The sequence below is a fragment of the Cydia strobilella genome, chromosome 6 (genome assembly GCF_947568885.1).
Source record: "Cydia strobilella chromosome 6, ilCydStro3.1, whole genome shotgun sequence".
Lineage (NCBI taxonomy): Eukaryota > Metazoa > Arthropoda > Insecta > Lepidoptera > Tortricidae > Cydia > Cydia strobilella.
In genome coordinates, this window is record NC_086046.1 from 13,470,395 (window position 1) to 13,492,660 (window position 22,266).

At 36.4% G+C, this 22,266-nt stretch overlaps 4 protein-coding genes across 5 annotated transcripts in view; 1 reads left to right on the top strand and 3 right to left on the bottom strand.

The window, feature by feature from the left end:
* Positions 1-760: 760 nt before the first annotated feature.
* LOC134742499 (large ribosomal subunit protein uL16m) lies at positions 761-7,694 on the bottom strand. Its single transcript, XM_063675716.1, has 5 exons — positions 7,533-7,694; positions 5,878-5,955; positions 5,618-5,775; positions 1,480-1,722; positions 761-1,028 (listed from the first exon to the last, which is right to left on the bottom strand). Exons 1-5 carry the CDS (start codon positions 7,564-7,566, stop codon positions 813-815), a joined length of 729 nt encoding a protein of 242 aa, XP_063531786.1. The 5' UTR covers positions 7,567-7,694; the 3' UTR covers positions 761-812.
* A 614-nt stretch (positions 7,695-8,308) lies between these two features.
* Positions 8,309-9,625, top strand: LOC134742508 (transmembrane protein 17-like). Its single transcript, XM_063675728.1, has 3 exons — positions 8,309-8,501; positions 8,597-8,710; positions 9,281-9,625. Exons 1-3 carry the CDS (start codon positions 8,406-8,408, stop codon positions 9,497-9,499), a joined length of 429 nt encoding a protein of 142 aa, XP_063531798.1. The 5' UTR covers positions 8,309-8,405; the 3' UTR covers positions 9,500-9,625.
* The window catches only part of LOC134742502 (glycolipid transfer protein-like), a 48,185-nt gene continuing 35,539 nt past the window's right edge, over positions 9,621-22,266 (bottom strand). The window contains exons 1-6 of one of the 2 annotated variants that reach the window (XM_063675720.1): positions 15,087-15,226; positions 13,878-14,068; positions 13,631-13,686; positions 13,391-13,506; positions 13,026-13,176; positions 9,621-11,666 (exon numbers count right to left, since the gene is read on the bottom strand). In XM_063675720.1, the coding sequence (XP_063531790.1) occupies positions 11,499-11,666; positions 13,026-13,176; positions 13,391-13,506; positions 13,631-13,686; positions 13,878-14,007 (621 nt within the window). In that variant the 5' untranslated portion in view covers positions 14,008-14,068; positions 15,087-15,226 and the 3' untranslated portion in view covers positions 9,621-11,498. Of the gene's footprint in view, positions 11,667-13,025; positions 13,177-13,390; positions 13,507-13,630; positions 13,687-13,877; positions 14,069-15,086; positions 15,227-22,266 lie in introns of those variants that run through there. The other variant, XM_063675719.1, reaches the window with a different exon arrangement.
* Positions 15,258-17,329, bottom strand: LOC134742465 (uncharacterized). Its single transcript, XM_063675646.1, has 2 exons — positions 17,177-17,329; positions 15,258-16,930 (listed from the first exon to the last, which is right to left on the bottom strand). Exons 1-2 carry the CDS (start codon positions 17,312-17,314, stop codon positions 15,275-15,277), a joined length of 1,794 nt encoding a protein of 597 aa, XP_063531716.1. The 5' UTR covers positions 17,315-17,329; the 3' UTR covers positions 15,258-15,274.

Genomic DNA, 22,266 nt, shown 5'->3' on the forward strand with positions numbered 1-22,266 from the left:
AAGTCGCTAATGAAGGGCAACCTTCCACTCTCTTTAAAGCGCAAACTCTTCGATATGTTTATCCTGCCTATCCTCATCTACGGCGCCCAAACATGGTCTCAAACTGAAAATGAAAAGACTAGACTCAAGGTTTGTCAGAAAGCAATGGAACGCAGCATACTGGGTGTTCGTAGAACAGACCGTATTAGAAACACGGACCTGCGTTCCAAAACTGGCGTTGTGGATGTGGGCGTGAAGGCCGCTAAGCTGAAATGGGACTGGGCAGGGCACATCTGCCGAATGCACCCAGAACGCTGGGCCAAATTAGCCACGGACTGGATCCCACAGGATGGATCTCGGGGCAGAGGCAGACCCAAACGGAGACGGCGGGACGACGTCGATACATTCTGTTTGGAGTGGCGGGAATGTGCTTTGGATAGAGCCAAGTGGCGGGATAGAGGGGAGGCCTTTGCCCAGCAGTGGTTATAATAATAATAAAAATATTGAGGTATATCATCTATTTTCAACCCTATCAAAAACATCACTTGATGGCGCTGAACTTATACAAGTCTAAAATCCAATGGATGGCGTAACTTTATCAATGGCAGCTCGAGGAAAATTTTGTTGATCAAATTAGGGCCCCTCAGGCTATGGGCCCTGTCGTTTTACGCGCTATTCTACCCTGTACAACTGAAATTCTATATCCTGACACACAATGTTTGTATTATTTGAATTAGGTAGGTAATAACTATTTTTAGGTTTGTCAGGAATAAAATCTTACTTGTCAACTTAAATTCGACTATATTTTGAACTAATTACAATATAATAAATATCTACAAATGCTTGCCATACCAATAGTGATCAAATGGCGAAAGCATTCTATGGCATCCGCCCATATTATTTTGAATAACATATTTCATAGTGTACTTATTCTTATTGTTTTCTTCTTGCCACTTTTCATTAGCTGCTTTCTTCTTCATGATTTCTTGTGATACAGCTTCTGCTTGAAATGGTAATCTTTCCGCCACAATTTTCAACATTTGCCAGACCTAAAAAAATTGATGAATAAAACATTTGCCTTTAGGACGTAGTCTCAAAAAATTGTTTAACATATTCAAAGTTGAATTGCAAGTGGGTAAGTCAGGTTTTCTTGTCATTTGTTTTCATGATTATAGTAGCCTGGGTCACTCTTGTATGTATTTAACATAGCCAAACATACATTTTTATGGAAGTAGCCTTTATAAGGAATAAGCCTTTTCTATGCATCATCTACTCTGCATAGGTATCAGTAGAATTTAGTACAACATTTCTTCTGTAAAAGTTAGAGAAAGCTAGCTCATATTTAGTGAATATTGTTTCAATAATTATTATACAAAAGGTAAAAAATAAATAACTAATTGCCAATGCAACCGGCCAGTACTAAACAAACTAATAGTGTAGTTTAATAGTCTAGACTTATCTTATTTTTGTAAAAATAAATAGAAGTGTTGCAATTATTACCTCTTGATATTCACATTTGCCAGCAACCTCCAATATAACTCTACCAGCCTTGATAGGGGTAACATAATGATCGATTGCTCCTTTTCCACCGCCCATTCTCTGCCCCTGGCCTTTCTTAGTCACTGGTTGCCACGGGGGATCAATGCGCCAAATAGCGTACATTCTCTTCATGTCTAATTTACGGGCCACTACAAGACGAGCCATTTCAAAGTGCTCGTGACGCATTCTACCTCCACCAGTCGCCTGAAACAGGTTTGACAATATTATAAGTATTATAACTAAAACTAAACATTACAAGAATTGATAGTTCTAATGTTTTTTTTTCCTGTCGGTGTAGGTGCATTGAGCGTTCACGGTTGTAATTATAATATAATATAATATATATACACACATACAATACACATATATACACACATACATATACATATATATATATATAGGTATATATAAAAACACATATACACATACATACATATATACATTTTGATTTTACATAAGGTGTGTAACCTTACATTTCAAATAAAGAGGGTAAAGATCTTAATTAGGTAGAATAGTAAGTGTGTAAGAGTGTATGTGTATGGTCGCATGAGTCGTGCAAATCTCGGATCCGGTGCGATAAAGGTCAAGGTATCATTGTTTCGGTTTCTTCATATGTTTTACTTTTTAACCATATCATTATTTTATTTTATTTTACACTCGTTATATGATTTATTGTAAATACTAATAATTCTGTTCGCTTTGTTGTAAAGATGAATAGATGTGGTATTAAATTGCCTTTTAGCAAAATAAGTCCTACCAATACTTAGTTGATTTATAATTGAGTAAGGGTTACGTTTTTTTAATATACCAACATCTGGTTTTATACTTTTATGAACTTTTAGAATACAATTTAAGATATATAACTGTCTCACAGTTAGAACATCAGCATCTTTATAGACATCAGTGGTGCTGTAACGTATATTTTTGCCTAGAAGTACTTTAAGGATTAATCGCTGGGCCCGTTCCAGAACTATGAGTTTATTTTTGTGGGTACCGCCCCAAACAGGCAGGCAATAAAGTACAATAGATTGCACAAGTGTTTTATAAATGTAAATTAATAGAACCCTATCGGATACTTGTCTAAGATATTTAAATAGCCATATCAGTTTTCTTATTTGATTAGCGGTAATATCAATTTGTTTGTTCCATGAAAGAAGTTGGTCTATATCTATGGATACCCAAGTATTTAGTGGAGTCAACATGAATTAGGCTAGAGATCAATAGTCTCCTACAGGTAAAAACGGAGCTCTATTACTAAGACTCCACTGTCCGTCTGCCTGGCACCAGGCTGTAATCTCATGAACCGTGATAGCTATAATTCTGTTTTTTTATTCCATAGACTAAAATGACATTTCATGTGGTACTAAGAAATGACATGTCATGATATGATATGATATGATATGATATTTATTGGTAAATATTTACATTTACAAGTCATTTTTACAATTAAACATTACAATAATATAATTAATAACATTACAAAACATAATTATTTCTTACACTGTCTTCTTATAATGTCTTACACATGAAACATCATTTTAGTCTACGGAATAAAAAAACAGACCTTAGTTGAAATTTTCACAGATGATGTATTTCTGTTGCCGCTATAACAACAAATACTAATAATAAAATAAATATTTAAGTGGGGCTCCCATACAACGAACATGATTTTTTTGCCATGTTTTGCATAATGGTACGGAACCGTTTGTGCGCGAGGCCGACTCGCATTTGGCCGGTTTTTTTAAGTATAAAGTACTACACCATACATTTTCTATGCAATTCACAAGTGAGTGTTCCATACTAATTCCTATAATAGACTATAGTATTCTACTAGGTACATATTATGAGTATTCAATAAGCGGGTATTTAGGGTTGGGTCGGCAACGCTTAAGTGCTCCTGTGATGTTGCTTATCGTCGGCCTAAATCGCAAACCTCGTAACTCAATTTGACCAAATTTTACAGGAGGCACAAAAAACTTCATTACCAAAAATTTTGCATGAAGACTTACTTAGTATTTTTTTTAGATAATGTTAAATTAAATTTAGCCATCAGATTGTCAAAACCTATTTTTTTTTAAACACCTGAACCTGGAAAATTTGGAGTTACTAGTTTTTCTTCAAAATTTCTAGAAAGCTAATCGGGAGTTAAGAGTTTTGCTATTAAAATCCGTAAAAATAGAGGATAATCTTTTGATCTCAACAAGGTAATTGTGGATTAAAAAAAAATAACTTGCAAATTAAAAAATATTTATTAAACTTAAAAACAGAAAGCCTCCTCTGGCTTCCCACGTTAAAGTGGGAGTACAGAATTGCAGCGAGTCGGTAGTAGGATCCCATGGTTTGGGTAGCCAGAATCATAGGGGCCAAATGCTTGTCAACTTCCTCGAGAGAGGGGCTTTTCTTGATGAATTCGTTCTTCAACCATTCTAGGGCATTTACTTATTTGTGTGATGAGCACAGAATAGATACTAAATTTGTTCCTAAGTCATGGGTGTTTTCTATGTATTTAAGTATTTATATATTATATATATCGTTGTCTGAGTACCCATAACACAAGCCTCCTTGGGCTTACCGTGGGACTTTGTCAATCTGTGTAAGATTGTCCTATAATATTTATTTATTTATTCAAGAAATAGCCCCAAAGGAACATGGAAGTGGACGTGATGGAGCCCAGAGACTATGACAAAAAATGAGATCACAAAAAGCATATTATTATATAGGTATATTCAGAGACGTCTCAGTGATCAACAGGTTCAACACCGGTAGTGATCACCGACTTGTTAGAGGCTCTCTGAATACAACCATAAGCTCGAACGTGTCCGTTTGATAAGTCCAGGCTCCGACATCCGACCTAGGCTGCTCCAAACCATGGTAGGATCTAAAGCATTTCAGTCGAACCTGGAGAACCGATTCGCTGCCGTGGAAAGCACAAATGCCGTTGACATAAACCAGACCCTCAAAAATGTGGTTGGAATGCTCAGGAAAGAAGGTATGAGATCTTGCGAAGTACAGCGTAAAGCCGGGAGGTCGAAGCTTTCAGAGGAAACCCTCAGGCTCATAATGGAACGATGGGAAAGACCCACCTGCCAAGTTGCAGAAGAAGAAGGAAGGGAGGGAAGGTGGAAGAAGTCTTCACAGCGACGGGCTCTAAACAAGAAGATCGGCAAACTAGTACGACGTGACTTCCGGTGCTCCAATACATGCTTCATTGAGCAAGCAATCGGGGGTCAAAAGTTTTTGTCCAGTCCCTTGGAAGAAGCCACCTGACGAAGCTGACCACAACTGATGGGGCTGTTGTATCCTCCCGGTTGGGGATTCTCTCTGAAATCAAATCCTTCTATAGCCTACGCTTCGCACGCATCTCAGTCAGATCCCGAAATGAGGATTCTAGAGCCACATTGATCCACACACATTTTATGCGGCAAAGCTTCTGGTTTATGACGAGCGGTTCTCATCACGATGAGCCGATTTCGTGGCTTGAAAAGCGATTTTTTTGTGTCCACAAGGTGCCTCCAGAGGCAAGCTCTTGAATCTAGTTACCGGCAGAAAACCACGTAACTAATCTTCATGAGTAAAGATCCAGGCGAAGCAAACCTCGTATGTCCATGGCACGCAACCAAAGGACATTTTCAATAGTCTAATGTGTTTAAATATGATAAATATCTATCAAGAATAAACAATCAGTAAAACGTAGAACCTTATACACATACCTGTTATTCAGCACCCGTTTTCCTCCTAAATATTTACGCAAAACTGACGAGCAGTCACAACGCCATCGCAAAATGTACTGATGGGAGTGGCTGCGGGGGGAGATACGAGGTATTTCTTTTACAAAAATGGCGGTCGGGAGTTGCAAGGTTTTCTATTTTGCTTTTTAATCGTAAACGGTTTATTTTTGGTATTTAAGAGTTTTGCCGTTAGATGCGTTCAGAATAGTACTATCTAAAAGTGTCAAAACATGATTTTCAAAAAAAATGGAGTTACGAGGTATGCGATTTAGGCCGACGTTATGTCCATGGGAGATGATGACCGCTTCCTATCAGGCGGCTCGTCTGCTCATTTGCTGTTACATTAAAAAAAAATGATTAAAAATACTTACAATAACACCATACTGCTTTAACTGTAGCGTGTTGTGCAGGAGCTCGGGACCACGCATGTATCGCAATCTCTTCTGCATTTTTGGCGGTTTCAAATTAGCAGGATATGTAGGCACCTTGTCCAGAGGACGCAGCCTCTGGCGTTCAGGAATCTCGATATCTATAGACATATTAGAAGCGAATTAATAACAGGCTATAAAAATAGTAATATTGCCAAATTAAGTATAAATCATACTGTGTATTGAGCTGTGTGTTTACCTACCATCATAATTCTTGGGAGGCGGGAAGTATTTTATCCCAGCTATACACGTTAACTGAAGTCCATTTGAACGCAAAAGGCCTGCAAATGCAAAAAATATATGAAAATGAAAATGAAAAAGCGTTTATTGGTTACAATATTGTGTACAGCAAATTATGGTTGGAATCTCCAAGTAAGTAAAATTATACTTGTGGCAGGAGATCCCGCTCTTCCTACCAGAGTTACATACAAAGTAACCGAACAAATACTTAAAATGAATATCTTACAAACTAAACTAAAATTAATTAAAGCTAAGATGTGTGTGTGTGTGTGTGTGTGTGTGTGTGTGTGTGAGTGTGCATGTTTGTAGTTGTGTGGGGTGTAAACACATATATATTTATTATTTATTTTTATTTATTATTTATTGTCTTTGCAAAAGTGCTTCTGTTTCCTCGTAGTCTAATTTTTTAATCCATTCGACTATAGCTTTTTTACAACTGTATAAGTGCAAAGGGTATATAGAAATAATTTTATTTATGTGATTATATAGGTGAACAGACTGGCTTGTAAATTGTCTTCTGGCATAAACAGATTTAGTAGGTGGCTTAGAAATTACATTTGTTTTCCTTCTCCGCGTTACTGTGAGGGGTTTAAATTTTATTGTTTTATGTAGCTTTAGTAGTGTAAATAGAATATAAAGTTTCCTCATAGTAAGTAGATCACAATCCTTGTACAGTTCAGTGGTTGGGTATCTGTAAGGTTTGGAGTATATAACTTTAAGAAGGCATCTTTGACCCCTTTCAGCATCAATGAATTTGGTCTTGTTTGTTCCGCCCCATACTGGGATACAATAAGTCATAACGGACTGGGCTAGAGTTAAATATAGTTGTTTAAGTAAAGCTTTAGCCGCGACATGCTCAAGTATTTTAAATATCCAAACTAACTTTCGAATCCGACCAGCTATAAACTCAATATGCGGATGCCACGAGAGCCTCTGATCTAGCATTATTCCTAAATACTTAGTGCTGCTTACTCTTTTTATTTCGTTACACTTACAATCTAAAGTATTTTGAGGGTTACAAGTGTGTATTTTTAATTTAAGAGTATCAGGTGGTTGTGTGTTTTTATACTTTGTGAAGCATATATAATTTGTTTTGGTAATATTTAGTGTTAGAAGGTTAGCATTCAACCATGAAAATATATGCTGAAGACCTTGTTCAGCTTTATCAAAAACGCCAGCCCAGGTACTATCGTTAAAAATAACCACAGTGTCATCCGCGTAAGAGAAAATCTCTCCTCCGTCAATGCCAAGATTCGACAAATCGTTGATATATGTTAGAAACATAGTTGGGCCTAGCACACTTCCCTGAGGGACGCCATACGTGATATCACTTTTTGTACTAACATGATGTCCAATCTTAACAATTTGGCAGCGACCGCGGAGGTAGTTATCCAAGAGCTGTAGAGGGTTTCCCTCTTATACCTATGGTCTCCAGCTTTCGAACAAGAATGGAGTGAGAGACGGTGTCAAAGGCCTTTTTTAAATCAAGGAAGACAGCCAAACATTTACGGCCCATGTCCACTTGCTTGGTGATTGAGGTAGTGAGGTAGGTATAAGAATAGTGCCACTCACTGGTGTGCTTGCTTTAAACTTCGGAATTAATAGAATATATTCTTACCGATAGAAAGGCCCAATGTTTGTCTTGAAATCATGGTATTTTTATAAATCTAAATGAAAGATTGTATGTTGTATTTCTTTTTATAGATTATTCTACTGGTAAAAAAACCAAAACTGGTTATATACTAAACATTATTATAACCTCAATCTCTGTATGTCATTGTCATGTCCATGTCAACGTCTAATTATTTTATTAAGCTGGCTACATTTTCTAAATCACAGTAACTTGTCTTTACACTTTGCGACACAATGCGACATGAAGTATTATTTTCAACAATTTTCAATAACATTTTGTATATAAATAATATAGCTGAAATAAATGGTTTTTATTCCCAGCTCGAATAATCTGAAAAGAGAACTAGTAATTTTTAAAGAGTATTCAACATTGATTCGGTCTCAAAGCCGTAACAGACTACCGCACCGCACCGCGACCTATGTTATACACCGCGTGATTATATACTTTGGTCAAAATATCTCTTTCTCAAGCCGTAACAGACTACCGCACCGCACCACGACCTATGTTATACACCGCGTGGTTATATACTCTGGTCAAAATATCTCTTTCTCGCTCTAACTTATATCTGCATTCTTAATGCACGTACGGCACCAAGGTCGCGGTGCGGTGCGGTAGTCTATTTCGTACGTCTCATCGTGTAAAGAAACCCATATAAAGCCATTCAAGACAATTATAAAACTGTTGATATTCTTATGACATTTGACAATACAAAACATTTCCACGTCAAATTGTAGTTTGGCATGAGTTTGGCGCGTGTAGGTTTTGTTTTGATTTTTGATTTACTTTGTTGGCCCTTGCGTTGCGATTGGATACGAAAAGATCGCTTGTTATAATATGATTATAACTTAGTTTTTACTGATGAATTCAACGCTTCAACTGCAGAAATGTTTATTCATAAATGTGTACCTTTACCTAGTCTGGGCACCGGTGGTGGGATTCTTCCTTTATGTTAAGGTATGAATCGAGTTTCTTGTGAAAAATGGCTCAGTCTTTTAAATTATGAAAACTTACTTCATTCTACAGTTTATATTCTGTTTCTTTATTTACAGTTGGATTTACTGGGACATCTGACTAGATACTTATCTTTAACAGTTTACACGCTGCTGGTTGTTATAGAATTTGCAAGACTATATCTAGGCCAGTATGGGAACCTGTCTTGCCGGGTAAGTTGTTGATAAGTTCTTTCCATTTGTTTATTTTACTGTTAGGCAAAGAAAACATTAGACCCTAAACATGGTGCACTTTTGTCATGGATGTGCTATCTGTTAAAATCTGATCTTTTTAATCTGTGCATAAGGTGAAAAAATACATTTACAGTACATATGGTGCTACTTTCTTGCACTAGTGCGTAAATGAGCACTTTTCGTGCATATGTCGAAAGTTTAAAGGGCCATATGTACTGTAAAACGTTGTATGATACACGTGCGAATAGGTAATTCGCAACTCCCTGCGGTCGTGTTTTAATTTATCGCCACTCGTTTCGAATTTCCTCTTTTCCGCACTTGTATCGTAAATAACTATTTTATTACTGCATAGATACTCGTTTGCAGGGGGGGTTAGTTCAGTACATCTTACACTATTCAATTTTAAGTAACATTTCGTACATTTGGTGCAATGAAATGGCTATTCTAGAGAATATATAATTTATAACTTTTATAAGTATTGTAGCCTCTATCAAAATTATTTGCAGCCTTTTGGCTTTTAAATAACAACATTATTTTTGGCCTTTTCAGGTGCCAGAACTGGCGGGCTTTTTGATGCTGTCAGTACTCATGCAGTTGCCTCTTGTTAGTTTCTTTCTTTTTAATCCTTACCTTTTAAGTACTCCAACAGAACTTGTTCTTCATACAACATTATACTTGTTGACTGTAGCTGAAGTTGTTTTTAGTTTCATAGCTTTGAAAAAGGCATCATCTTTAGCAAAAAGTATTTATTTGACACACAAAAATTGAAGCTATTAAAATGATTTTTTTCTGTCTTGATAAGTTTAAATAAATAAATGTAACAATTAAAAATAAATAATTTATTCTTAAACAATGTCATCTTACACAGCACACTCACAGCTGTAAAAAAAAAATGTAGCATTTTCTATTGGTTATTAGGGTAAACTATATTAATAATGGCTCCTTTTCCAACGATTGGCCCCTTCAATCATAGTTAAAGGCAGCATCGGCCATGGGAAGTTTCCAACAACAAGAGGGGCCAATTAAATTATTTTAAAGGGGCAATATTTTGGTAGTTTTTCCCAAATAGTCTAAGGTCACATTACAAAATTCTCATACTGCTTCACATTTTGTTTTAATTTTCTTAATAAAATTCAATATAAATTACATACTTATAGGTACATTTATCTAAATCCGCAATGCAACCATAAATTTAGAAATGTTAAAATAGTTCATACCTATCAGAATTTTTACATTTACTTTAATCTGAACTCGTGAGTAGCGCTACCTCGTTTTACGCAAAATATAGTGGATGTCGATGTGCGGAAAATGCCCAGCAAAACTAACTGACTAACAAACCTGAACTCATGAAATGCCTTGTGCATCACAATCAAACAGTTTTCGAATTTTTAATCTACTCAATATGCTTTTAGAGTTACAATTTTTGTACAATTTCAACACAGTCTCTCATATGAGAATCAGAGGTTAAGTATTCTTTTGTAAACAATAAAGAATTTCTATGTATGCATTTGCTTTAAACAATTAAATTACAAAACAATGTTAGATATAACAAACTTACACTGAGCCATATTTCATAGGACCCTTTAGACCCCAAATATGGATAGAATTATGCTTAATACTGTTAGGTTGCAATACACTAACACTATAGTGACTTTATATTATTACGAAGAAAAAATATGAGATTGAAAAATACACATGACGTTTTTGTTAAAGTCCTTAACAGATTTCTATAGCACACCATATTAGCATTTTATGCACTTTTTATTAAAACAACTTTTTAAAGAGTAAGTAAATTAATAATTATAGTTATGCTAAGCATATTCTGCTATTATTTTCTTACATACAATTTCAATTCTGTGTTTGAGTCTATGCCCCATTACGTATGTCGTTCAAATTTTGATTTAGTAATGAGTAACAACAATTTTCTAGGGTTGGTGTTGAATGGTACAATCTTTTTTTTTTCAACTTTGACCTTACTAGTTTGACATTATAAGGCTAACAGTAGTCTAAAGCAGCGGTCTCAAAACGAGGGCCAGATCTAGAGCCTGCCAATTTAACTTGGCCTGTGAAAAGTGCCAAATACCATAAAAACTCAATTCGGCCCACGAAAAGGACACCATCATACATATTGGAGAATCCCGGTCTAAAGTATTATACAGGCTTTTTATAAACTGCCTATATAGGAAAATTTAATATTAAGCCACACAAAAACATTTATGCCATATGTGTTTTTAAATAATTTACATATTAATAATGTGTCAATTATACCTCCTTTATACTTAAAAAGTAATATAGACAAAACCTTAAGTATTAAAACATGAGAATTTTAAACGTAATATGAGGTTTTAAGACCCTTGTGATTTGTGATGTTAATGATATAGGTATCACAACTAAGTAGTAATTTGTTCCACTTTTAAGTTTTTGGTAAGTAATGGAAACTTTGTGAACAAGATAATATTCATCAAGGCACTGAATTCCTTATTTTGTCTTTGTTACTGATTTTGGTATAGCTATATTTTGGCATAGTTAGCATGTAATATCTCCGCTGCAACTATATAAAATGAAAACAATGAAATAGCTTTAACTTTGATAAATAAATGCTAAACATAGGCATGTTTAAAAACAGTTTATCCTCTGCTTTTATAAATTATTACTGACTATGCACTGTATACTATTCTCAATTTAAAATAAACTTAAGGGTGTATACAAATGCTAATCGGATAATAAATATGGCGCCTTATTAAAATACTAGCTTGAAGTATTATTATTAACAAAATAAATTATTATCTTTGTAAAAATCATCAATTTTACACCTCACTAAGTGTAATGTTATGTTAAAACTTGTGAGTCTGGTTTTAAATGATGCTACGTTGTTGGTGTCCACTCCAAATGATTTCAAAAGTTGATGAAGTGTAGGAGCCAACCGGCAAATGAGCTGTAAAAAAAATTGAACAATGCTTTTAACAACCATTTGGGTATTCAAGTATTCATTAAAATCATTATTTTTAAGTACATTTGTGTCAAATAGAATACTGGGTGGGCTCATTTGGCCCTTTTGACCAACAAGGGCAAGCGATATGTCACTGGATAGGTTACTCTAAGTTGTGAAATTTTTACAAGTAGTCCCAAATCTTTGTGAGAAAAAAGTTACCTGTAAAAAAATTTTTTTTCGATACTAAGTTCCTGTGTTGCAATCATGAAGGTTTTGTTATTGTCAATGATTTTGTGTCATGATATTTTAGTTTTTTATTCGTTTTCTTATGTTGTTTAGTGTTATAATTTTTTTTAACAGAGATTTGACAAGTGTTGCAATACAAAATTATTAAGTATATAAAAAAACCTTTCCGATGGTAGGTATGTCGCTTATTCTTATTGGTCCCAGGGCCAGTGTCCATACAAATCTGCCCATCCTCCTTTTGGGTATGATTCTTAAATAAAATAAGGTCATGGACCACTCCATTCTAAGTATCCCATCTAAAAAAATCTTAAGCTTAGAATAAATTTATTCTAAGCTTAATAGTATCGATCGCAGACGTTTCTGCTTGTTAAAAAATAATTTAAAAAAATCTTACCTATCCTGCAAGTTTCATATTAAGATGACAGAAAAGCTTGATAGAATAGTATTATTTACTTAGTATTAGATCACATTGAGACATTGACTGCCGAGAACCTGCTAGGTGGGTTCATTTTGCATAAGAAATGGGGTGCTTGGTACTGATGTCACCCTGTGAGGAGCCACGACCTAAATACATACTAAATAAGCCTGGTATAAACAAGTCCTAACAAAATTACCTATAATAAAAACAGTTGCTACCACTGGAGACCTTCCATGCTTACAATTAAAATAGTTTATATGGCGATATCAGATCAAGGGGCGAGCAGTCACACCTGATAAGTAAAGCAAATAGGTTTATGAAATTAGAACTACATATATGTATGTATGTCACGATTGCTATTTATATGGCAATTTTTTGACATGCGCATACAAAAGGTTAAATGAAAAATATCTAGACATCGGGTTTTACCATTCGGCCCTATATTTTTATGCCAAGTTCATACCCTAAACTAGTATTATGTAGATGGCTCTATATCTTTACCCCCTTATTCATAAAACTTTACGGTCCTAATTTAGTTAAATTAGGTTTTATCCCTTTCTTACAAATACATAAGTAAAAATGACAGATAAAGACAAACAATTCATAGCTAATTCAGGCCAGTAACACATTTATGAATAACGCCATAAGTCTGTATCTGTAATTCAATTTATGTATACATTTTTAAAGTTAATACTTACTGCAAATATTTGTTGAGTAACCCAGTTGTGATATTTCTTAACAGACCCCTCATATGCAGTGGTATATATCTTCCTCATATTTATGTCCAAATTATTTTCCTTGATCAAGTGTATCATTTCTTGAAACACAATTTCGAAGAAATAAAGCGATCTGTAAAAATAAATGTAAACAATTTCAAGGTTTGCTTTAACCCTTTATTGGGCTAAAGTAAAAAAATACACAATTCAACCCTCATTGCTATTAAATACCTAGTTGTAATAAATTATATGTAAGAAAAAAAATTATGCTTGTGGGTGGTTATTTTTGCTTTACAATACAGATAGCGCCCTATAGGTCAACATTGTTAAATATAAATAAATCTCACCTGTTAAGCCATAATAATCCCTCAGTTGCTACCGGTTTGCCTTGTGCTTGTAAACATTCTCTATGTAATAATTCAAGTAAACAGGAGCTTTCTTTTGGGTCTAACTTCTTAATTTTCTATAATAAATAAGTTAAAATGCATCATGTTCCTATGTATATTAAATTATTAAGTTCGCAAAGTAAAATGAAATAAATTGAGGTCCAGTAAGTCAAAAACAAACAAAAATTACATCATGCTTACATCAATATTTCCTTCCATGTCATATTTAACTAGAGCAAAAATTTTACCAAGGCCCTCTGTAAGTAGAAATTTCGAGTATAAACAAAACAGAAAGTATAAAGTTTGTTAAGTACTAACCAATGTTTATGGATACCTAATGTGTCTGAAATAAAGTTTTTCAATTTCAATAAAAGGAGAAAGAAGCATAAGATACTTTGTTTAAAGTGGGTGCGGTGGTGTTTTTAAGGCTAGGTTTAAAGCAACTTACCAACAACCCATAACAAGCCCAGAGTTGATTCAATAAATTTTACTGCATTAATTTTGCCATCAATAATTGGTGGAAAATCCTTTACTTTTTCGAGAAAACTGTTATTTTCTGGTGTGGTACTGCTAGCCATCTTCACAGTAATTTTTTTATCTTGCTGATGTAAGTACCTAGTCCAATCTACGACTAAAAATCTGTGGACCAAATTTAGTGCACTTATTTACCTATTAGTACTAAAAGTACTCATAACAATAAAAAATGCTACATAGCACGATAATCTGTAACGTAATAAGCAAGGCCAAACTAAATGAAGTAGATTTTTCAATTTACATGTATCGCTAACGTACTTTATTATTATTTTTTCCATCAAATCAAGTCCTAAAATTTTGAGGTTAGTTTGTATTTAGATTGACATTGACGTTAAAATAGTGTTTATAATTTCAGTTTGACGGTTTCATTGACGTCTTGTCGATAAAACATGTTTGAAACATTCCGTTTATCAGTTTTCTAATCACAACATTGCATTTCTGTATCATTTCTAGTTGGATTTTAAAAATAAGCGCAGTTTTTTTATTGAAACTGTTATTTATTTATGTAATTTACATTCAAAACAATGTTAATTTTATTATAGTTTGTCAAACCAAATTGGCAGTAAAAAAGAACGAAAAACTATACTCATCTTTTTCTTTTGGGTGCTAGTACTAGTGTAAGACAAATATAGTATGATTCTCTCTGTCTATGTTTGAAATGAGACAGTCCTTTGACAAACTATATCACTTAAATATTAATACCAGAGACAAGTTAATACTAAAGACTGGCCTCCGTAAAAAGTTACTTAAAGCGTCATTATTAGCAGAGGTCGGCGGGGTGATCTATTTAAGTAGGTACCTTATAATTCGACAGGCCTTACGTCATATTATAAGGCAAATAGCTCACCCCCGCCGACCTCTGATTATTAGATAGCATCTCACCATTACCAGTTCGGTATATTTTGTAAGTCACCTTGACTTTCACTTCCAGAACCAATGATTAATACTATCTTCATTACGAGAGTACGCCATGTTTTTATTTCTTCAAGAAAGTTCACTTTAGCATTATATTACCCAAGCTGAAGCGTCATATGGGTCTGGGTCTGGTCATCTATCTTGATACAATAAAATTATCTTTACTATTAATGCGGAATATAAACAAACGAAAAATGTCGATACGTACCTATGATGATCCAATGAGACACTTGACACGCAATTTCTTTATTTTATTAATATTTAGTTATTTTTTATAATAAATAGATACATTCTTGTTTTGATTCGATTTAAAATAGTTTATAAGTTTATATATTATCTATCTTCTTCACTTATTGTCAAACATGATAACTCTTCGAACGGTACTTTCGCTAAAGCTTAATAAGAAGAAAGTGTTTGTTTTAGCACGTTTCCCAAATCATCTTCAACCACTATCGTCAAAACTTTACTTTTAGGTGAAAAGGTAAAAGGCACCAAAAATCTTTTTTCGGGTAAAAGATCTGTGAATTCATATGAATCTAACACCATTCCATTTGATTCATCTCTCACTTCTACTATTCTTATTCCTGCCGTAGATATTATCATCATTTTGTTTTTGTCAAATTTAAGATATCTAGTTATTGCCTGCCTTTCTCTACCGTACTCGTTGTTAAACCATCTGTGGTATGATAAAAATACAGCGCAATTTCTTGTCCAAAAAATAGAATCATTTCCATTTGTCCGATTCACATTCTTTCTGGAGTCAGACATCCTGTTTGATATATTGGAGTACACACTAGATGGCCTAGTTATAGGTGTGACATTGGGACTTCTCCGGATAATATCTGATTTTGACATTGCCGCAAAATTTCCTAACGTAGTTTTGCTTCTTGGTCCTAATACTCGGAGCGGTTCAGCCACGTTCATTGTAACACTTATATTACGTTGAAGGGAAACTGTCGAATGTTGAACGGGCTTTCCAAAATTGTTCATATTGTCTTTTGATAAAACAGATTTTTTCTCGCCTACTGTAAAAACTCGGTCAAGGTGGTCAAATCCTCTGCCCATGATACCATCTTTCGTATGACCGAGATCAAAGGTATGTCCTAGTTCATGAAACACCGAGCCCAGGGTCGTAGCAAAACAGCCTCCAAGTGTACCACGATATCCGCTGTCGTCCATAAAACGACGTGTGTTTACAGGAGAGGTATCTTGGAACTTTGAAATGATTTCATCCACAGTCGTCGGCCAAGTGTACAAGCAAGCGGTTCCGAACAAAGCTAAACCTCCACCACCAAGCGCTGCATAGGCTTCCGTCAATGAAACGATCTCATCATGAGTCATTGGCTTGTCTAAGTCAGTACCCTTGAACCTCGTGCACGATATAAACGCTAGAAATTTTCTCTCGTTACTGCCTAAATCAGATAACATAAGCTCTCTGCCAAAATGAGCCCATAAATCTGTTTGCTTCATTTTTCTTGCTTTGTTTACGTTTAGGTTGCTTCGGAACACAATGCATTCTGGACTTTTTGAGTTGACTTCGTGCTCGAGCTGGAATGTTTTTCTTCCGAATCCACTTTCAAACAGTTTTTCTGCAGTTAGACTTTGAATCAGCTTAGCACCAATTGCTACGCGTAAACAGGCACTTTCTACAGAATTGTCAACATTAGGTGGACTTTGGAAATAACCATCGTGCCCTTGGCAAATTATGTAAACTGGTGTTACTCTTAAATTTGTTCTTCTCGGTGTGTAATCGAGTAGTAACGTTTTACGCTGCTGTCCAGTATATTCAAAATCAATTACATTCTCGCCCTTCTTCAATTCAATCAAGGCTTTGAATTCTCCGTTGTATATTATCCATTCTGACTTATTTTGAACTCCACCATTTGTAACAGTGCATAATATTTTATCATTATTGTTTGAATTTCCTCTGGTTATAATTCCTTTAACTAAAACCAAAGAATAGTTTACAATATCCCCATATTGAAAATTAATTATAAATATGGAAGAGTTGTTTTCATTTTTATTTTCTTCATTCATTCGGTTGTCCATTACCTGAAATAGGTTGTAACCAATGTTTAATTCAAATTAAAAGTACTTCTTTATTCGCTTGCAGGTTAGCTCTTCCGTAATTGGTTTAAAAGTCGAGCTCGTTAGCTCTCAAAATCGTGATAATGATGAATCTCGCTCGGTAAGTAGATCAAGTAGGTGATAAATCCGTTGCGCCTGTGTAGATACACTTAAAACTCTTGAAAGGTCGCCGTAAATGAATAGTTTTCGCACGTAATAGGTATGACTCACCATGTTGCGGTTAGCGTGTAGCGCGCTGAGCCGGCGCGGTGAGTGGACTGCGGGTGTCGGGCGAGGGCGGCGCGGCGGCGGCCGGGGACTCCTCGCCGTAGCGGCACCGAGTACTCGCTTCCATGCCTCGGTCCTCATATCCTACTCGGATGAACTAGCTGAGTGCGCATGCCCGCCGATGCAGACCGGCGCGCCGGACGTTAACGATTGCCGCTTGCCAGACAGGTACGCGACTGGATGTCTCCAGCGGCAAGAGGGAAATTTGAACTATGCAACAAAACAAACATCTGCAAATGACGTTTACCACTACTATATACTGTTTGTTTATTTTTAGAGAAAACCAACAGTTAGCTGACGCTGACGGGGAGGCACTTACTTTAAAACAAAGATAGATATAACTCCGTAATAGATGGATACAGTCTAAGGAAAAAACGTGCGTCGAAAATCACGAAAATTTGATTCTCGATCAGATGTCGCGTGATGAAGGTAGTAACCTTTGGCCTACTCTCGTATAGAGGGCGTTGACGGTTTCGTTTGTTATTTAACAATTTTAACGCATATCAGTAAAAGAACATGGGTCAAAATAATAAAAATAATTAATGCAAATAAAAAAGGTCATTTATCCATATTTAAATAAATTTTATCGTATTTTTATAAATCTTCATTTTTAGTTTTAATCGTGTGTCGATAGATGGCAGTGAATTTACTGTGGCTACAAAATTTACTATGACAGTACCGCCAAAGAGTAGTATGAGTACCGCTCTATCTATTACATATATCCTCTTTGCTTTAAAACAATTATTCCAGTACGTTCGTAAATACGCGAGAAGATGCACTTTCATGCTGGCTGGCTATATTTTACTTTGTAATCAATTACTCTATGTTTGTAATTAAGAATCCGCGCATCGTCTAACATTGCAGTTGTGGAGTTAAACGGTAAAAAAAATCGTATTAATTATAAACATGTGTGGTATGCAATGCAGGTAATAATGTGTTTTGTTTAGCTAAACACATTCAAGGTAAATATCTAAATTCTAATGCAATCTGGTCGAAGTATAAATGAACCAATTATCAATGCTTATGCAGTTACTGTAATAGAGCCGGTATTGGGAGCTAGGGCTCCCAAAAATTATGTTCTAGTTAATGTAGTCAGACAGACTACACTTAGTACTAGGTACAGGTTGAGAAACCTAGGCCCCGAGGCACTTGGAATTTAAGGCTTCTCCATCTCAAAGCCATTCCACAAGACCCGGGCCTAGGCGAAAATCCGGCGCTGAGTAGGTATGATGAACGCGCTTTTACACCTTTAGGATTTAGCACACTTAGTTATAAGATGTGTGAAACGCTTTATACTTCTGTTGTTGACTGTACTGTATGCGAGTAGGCGGTGCAGGTACACTGACTGTATATATGTGTATGTAGATAAATCAGACCGGCCAAATGTTCACAATAAATGTCTGAACAAATCCTCTTTTATCAAGTAAGGCCGCGCTCTGTAAAAACGAAACCGAAAATAGGTTTTGCACTAAGTACATCATAACGGTTTGGAAATTTAACCGGTTTCTTCTGACGGCGACTGTACCTACAGCTACACATAATGGATATTCAAAACCATTGATTTGTGACCTTCATACGTAACAAGAGAACGCCTACAATGTCAGCGAATCCAATCAGGTCAATTTGATTTGGACAAAACCCATAACGTAGAGCTACAGAGTAAACAAGGTTAAAGTTAATGAGCTGAAGGGTACTACGGTCATTCCGTGAGCGATTCGGCCTTCGGCGTTATCGACTATTTGCCGCACTTATATACCCCAAACATTTCTACCATCAAAAGGTATCGTTTTGTTTATCAATAAGGCGCTGATGGCGCGAAGTTGCAATAACCAGAAAAAACGTTTTGATTGAGACCATCCCCTTTATACAATAACATTTTCAAAGTTATTTTTATTTAGCAGGCATTAGTTACGAATGTATGCAATCTTATCGGCTTACGGCGCACGGGCGCAAAACGCCTACGATTTACGTAACGGCAAAACACGTAACGTTGATTTGAAGTTCTGGGAAACTAGGCGTAGTTATTCTTGATGTAAATCCCCCGAAGCTTATTGCATATCCATGTCGCTAGACTATAAATAGCAACATTAAAGTTTTAAGAGATATTTTAACCCCTTTCCAGGCATAGTACGATTTATCGACCACGCCACGCGCCAATAGAATTTCAACTTTAGCATCCCGATTTAAAGTTCAAATTAGATTGCACTTTCGGGAAAGGTGACTACTTCAAATGAATCATCAAAGCTGAATTAATCGGAATATAACTTTGGGTTCTTTGGGAAAACCTTGTAGATTTGCACGGCCCGGAAAAGGTTAAACAGTTATATATATGATTGTGGATCATTAATTATGCTATTTTCTTTTTATCGTTTAAACGTTGCAGGAATGCCTATAGCATAGGTAATAGGTATATGTATTATAGATCGGCCATTTTATAGAAATTTATATAAACCAATTATTTTCTAAATTGGAAAAGTTTAAAGCATATTGCATACATTCGTAACCAATGCCTTTAGAGATAAGAAATGAGTGGTGACGTTACTTTGAAGGGTTACTCAATTGCCCACCTGTTGAAATTCACATTGATGTACCAGAGGATACTTCACACAGTGGAAACGCCCAGTTTTGAAGAGGTTAGAAAGGCGACATGAGGCTGAAGAACAATAAGTGTCCAGGTGTTGATGGCATACCAGGAGAAATATGGAAATATGGGGGGGGGGGGGGGGGAGCGGTACAGTCCAGACTGTATGAAATTATTGTTAAGATCTGGAATGACGAGAGACAGCCACGGGAGTAGAACCTGGGTGTAATATGCCCCATACATAAGAAAGGTTCAAGGAAAAAATGTGCGAACTACAGGGGGATTGCGCTGCTCCCGACAGCATACAAGATACTCTCTTACATTCTTCTGGGCCGTCTGGAACCATATGCGGAATCAGCTCTCGGAGATTACCAGTGTGGCTTTCGCCGTAACCGGAGAACTGTGGATCAGATCTTTCTCCTAAGGCAACTTATGGAGAAAAAATGGGAGTATGGCCAGGACATCCACTCAGTGTTCGTTGACTTCACTAAGGCATATGATAGTGTCGACAGGGAAGCGCTTTTCCAAATTCTCAAGGCCTTAGGCATACCCGACAAGCTGGTAAAAATGGTCAAAGTTGCCACTCAAGTAAGCTGCGTTTAAGCTGCGGGTTAGAGTGGGTAGCGCCCTCACAGAGGAGTTTGAAGTCGTTACAGGGCTCAAACAGGGCGATGCACTCTCACCCTTGCTGTTCAACTTGATACTTGAGTACGTCATCCGGAAAGTCTTGTTGTATGATGGGGGAGTTGAGTTGAACGGCCAACACAAAATAGTAGGATACGCCGACGACCTGGCGCTACTGGGTAAGTGTGAGGAGCACGTGCGAGGAATGGCGCAAGCTCTAGATGAGGAGGGTAGGAAAGTGTGGCTTAGGATCAGTCTGGAGAAAACGGAATATCTCCACATAAGAAGACGGAGAAGGGTACGCAGAGATGGGCTAACCGTTAACGGGAACTATTACAAGCGCGTATCAACGTTCAAGTATCTCGGTTGCACAATAACAGACACCAACCAGAGAGAAGACGAAATCGACATCCGTATCCAGAATGCCCTAAGATGTTCAGCAGCCCTTCACAAAATATTAACGTCCAAGCTCATCAGCAGGAGAACCAAGATTAGAGTTTACAAGACCGTGATAAGACCGATCTTGGTATATGGATGCGAAGCGTGGACGTTGACCTTGAAGGAGGAAAACAAGCTCTTGGTGGCAGAGAGGAAGATCTTTAGAAGGATCTTAGGCCCTACAAGATGGGAGGATGGCTCTAGGAGAGTGAGGAAGAACCTGGAGGTGGAAGAACTGGTGGGCGAGCCCAACATCATCGGCGAGAGCAAGGCTGCTCGGCTTCGCTGGCTCGGCCACGTGGAGAGGATGGGAGGGGATCGTGCGGCCAAGAGAGCTTATCTGGGGCGACCAACTGGGAGACGTCCGGTCGGAAGGCCTAGGTACCGGTGGATCGATGAGGTCCAGAAGGACCTATGTGACATCCAGGCGGCTGAATGGCGTCGATTCGCACAGGATAGGAACGAATGGCGAAACCTAGTATCGGAGGCCAAGATCCACTTCGGGTCGCTGAGCCAGCGAAGTAAGTAAGTAAGTTATGTTAGTTTAACTGGGATCACTAGCTCTTTCGATCCTAATTAGAGTAACCATCCACTCCGCTTACCTATTTATATTTAAGTTAATGAAAAATATAACTGAATGGAAAAATAATATGATTAGGTTTTTTTTTTCTTATAACTCTTATAAGGATCGAAGAAGTTCGTGATTTAATTTTAGGACATGGCATTATCATAATCGCATGATTATGTATATGTACATATGTAATTCCATCATTGTGTATTTATTTGTTTAATATTATATGCAGCCTTACAGGCATTACAGCTCATTAGCTGTACAATAATTTGTTAGGTATATGCATAGCTTATAAGTAACATTTAGTGCATTTACTCATTTTGCCTAGTGTTTGTAATAATCCCTTCATTTCATACAGTGGTATTGGCACCGCTACGCGAGTAGCCACAGGCCCAAATTACAGTCATCATCCCTGTAGTGTTTCATAACTGTGTAGTGTTTCATGATTGTAGTATATAGACGTCTCGAGCGCTTACGGCAAGGTACTTTAATGACCTTTCGTGGGTTGAGTCTCCGTAACAAATGACCGCCGCCGCACATGCAAGCTTAAATTATAACATTTATTTATAAGTTTTATAACCCTTTCAGTATATTAGCTTGTAGTATCTATCTACAACTCTTTCATGGAAAAGTAGGAACATACAATTTTAGGTTGTAGGTATATTGACATACTTAGAAATCGCAAAAAATACGTATTTTACAAGCAATCATCCACATAGGTATACATACACACAGAATAAGTAGGTATAACTATATATAAATTTATAGAAAACATACCACCCTTAAACATTTTCATGTAAAATGTTGCCAAAACGAAAC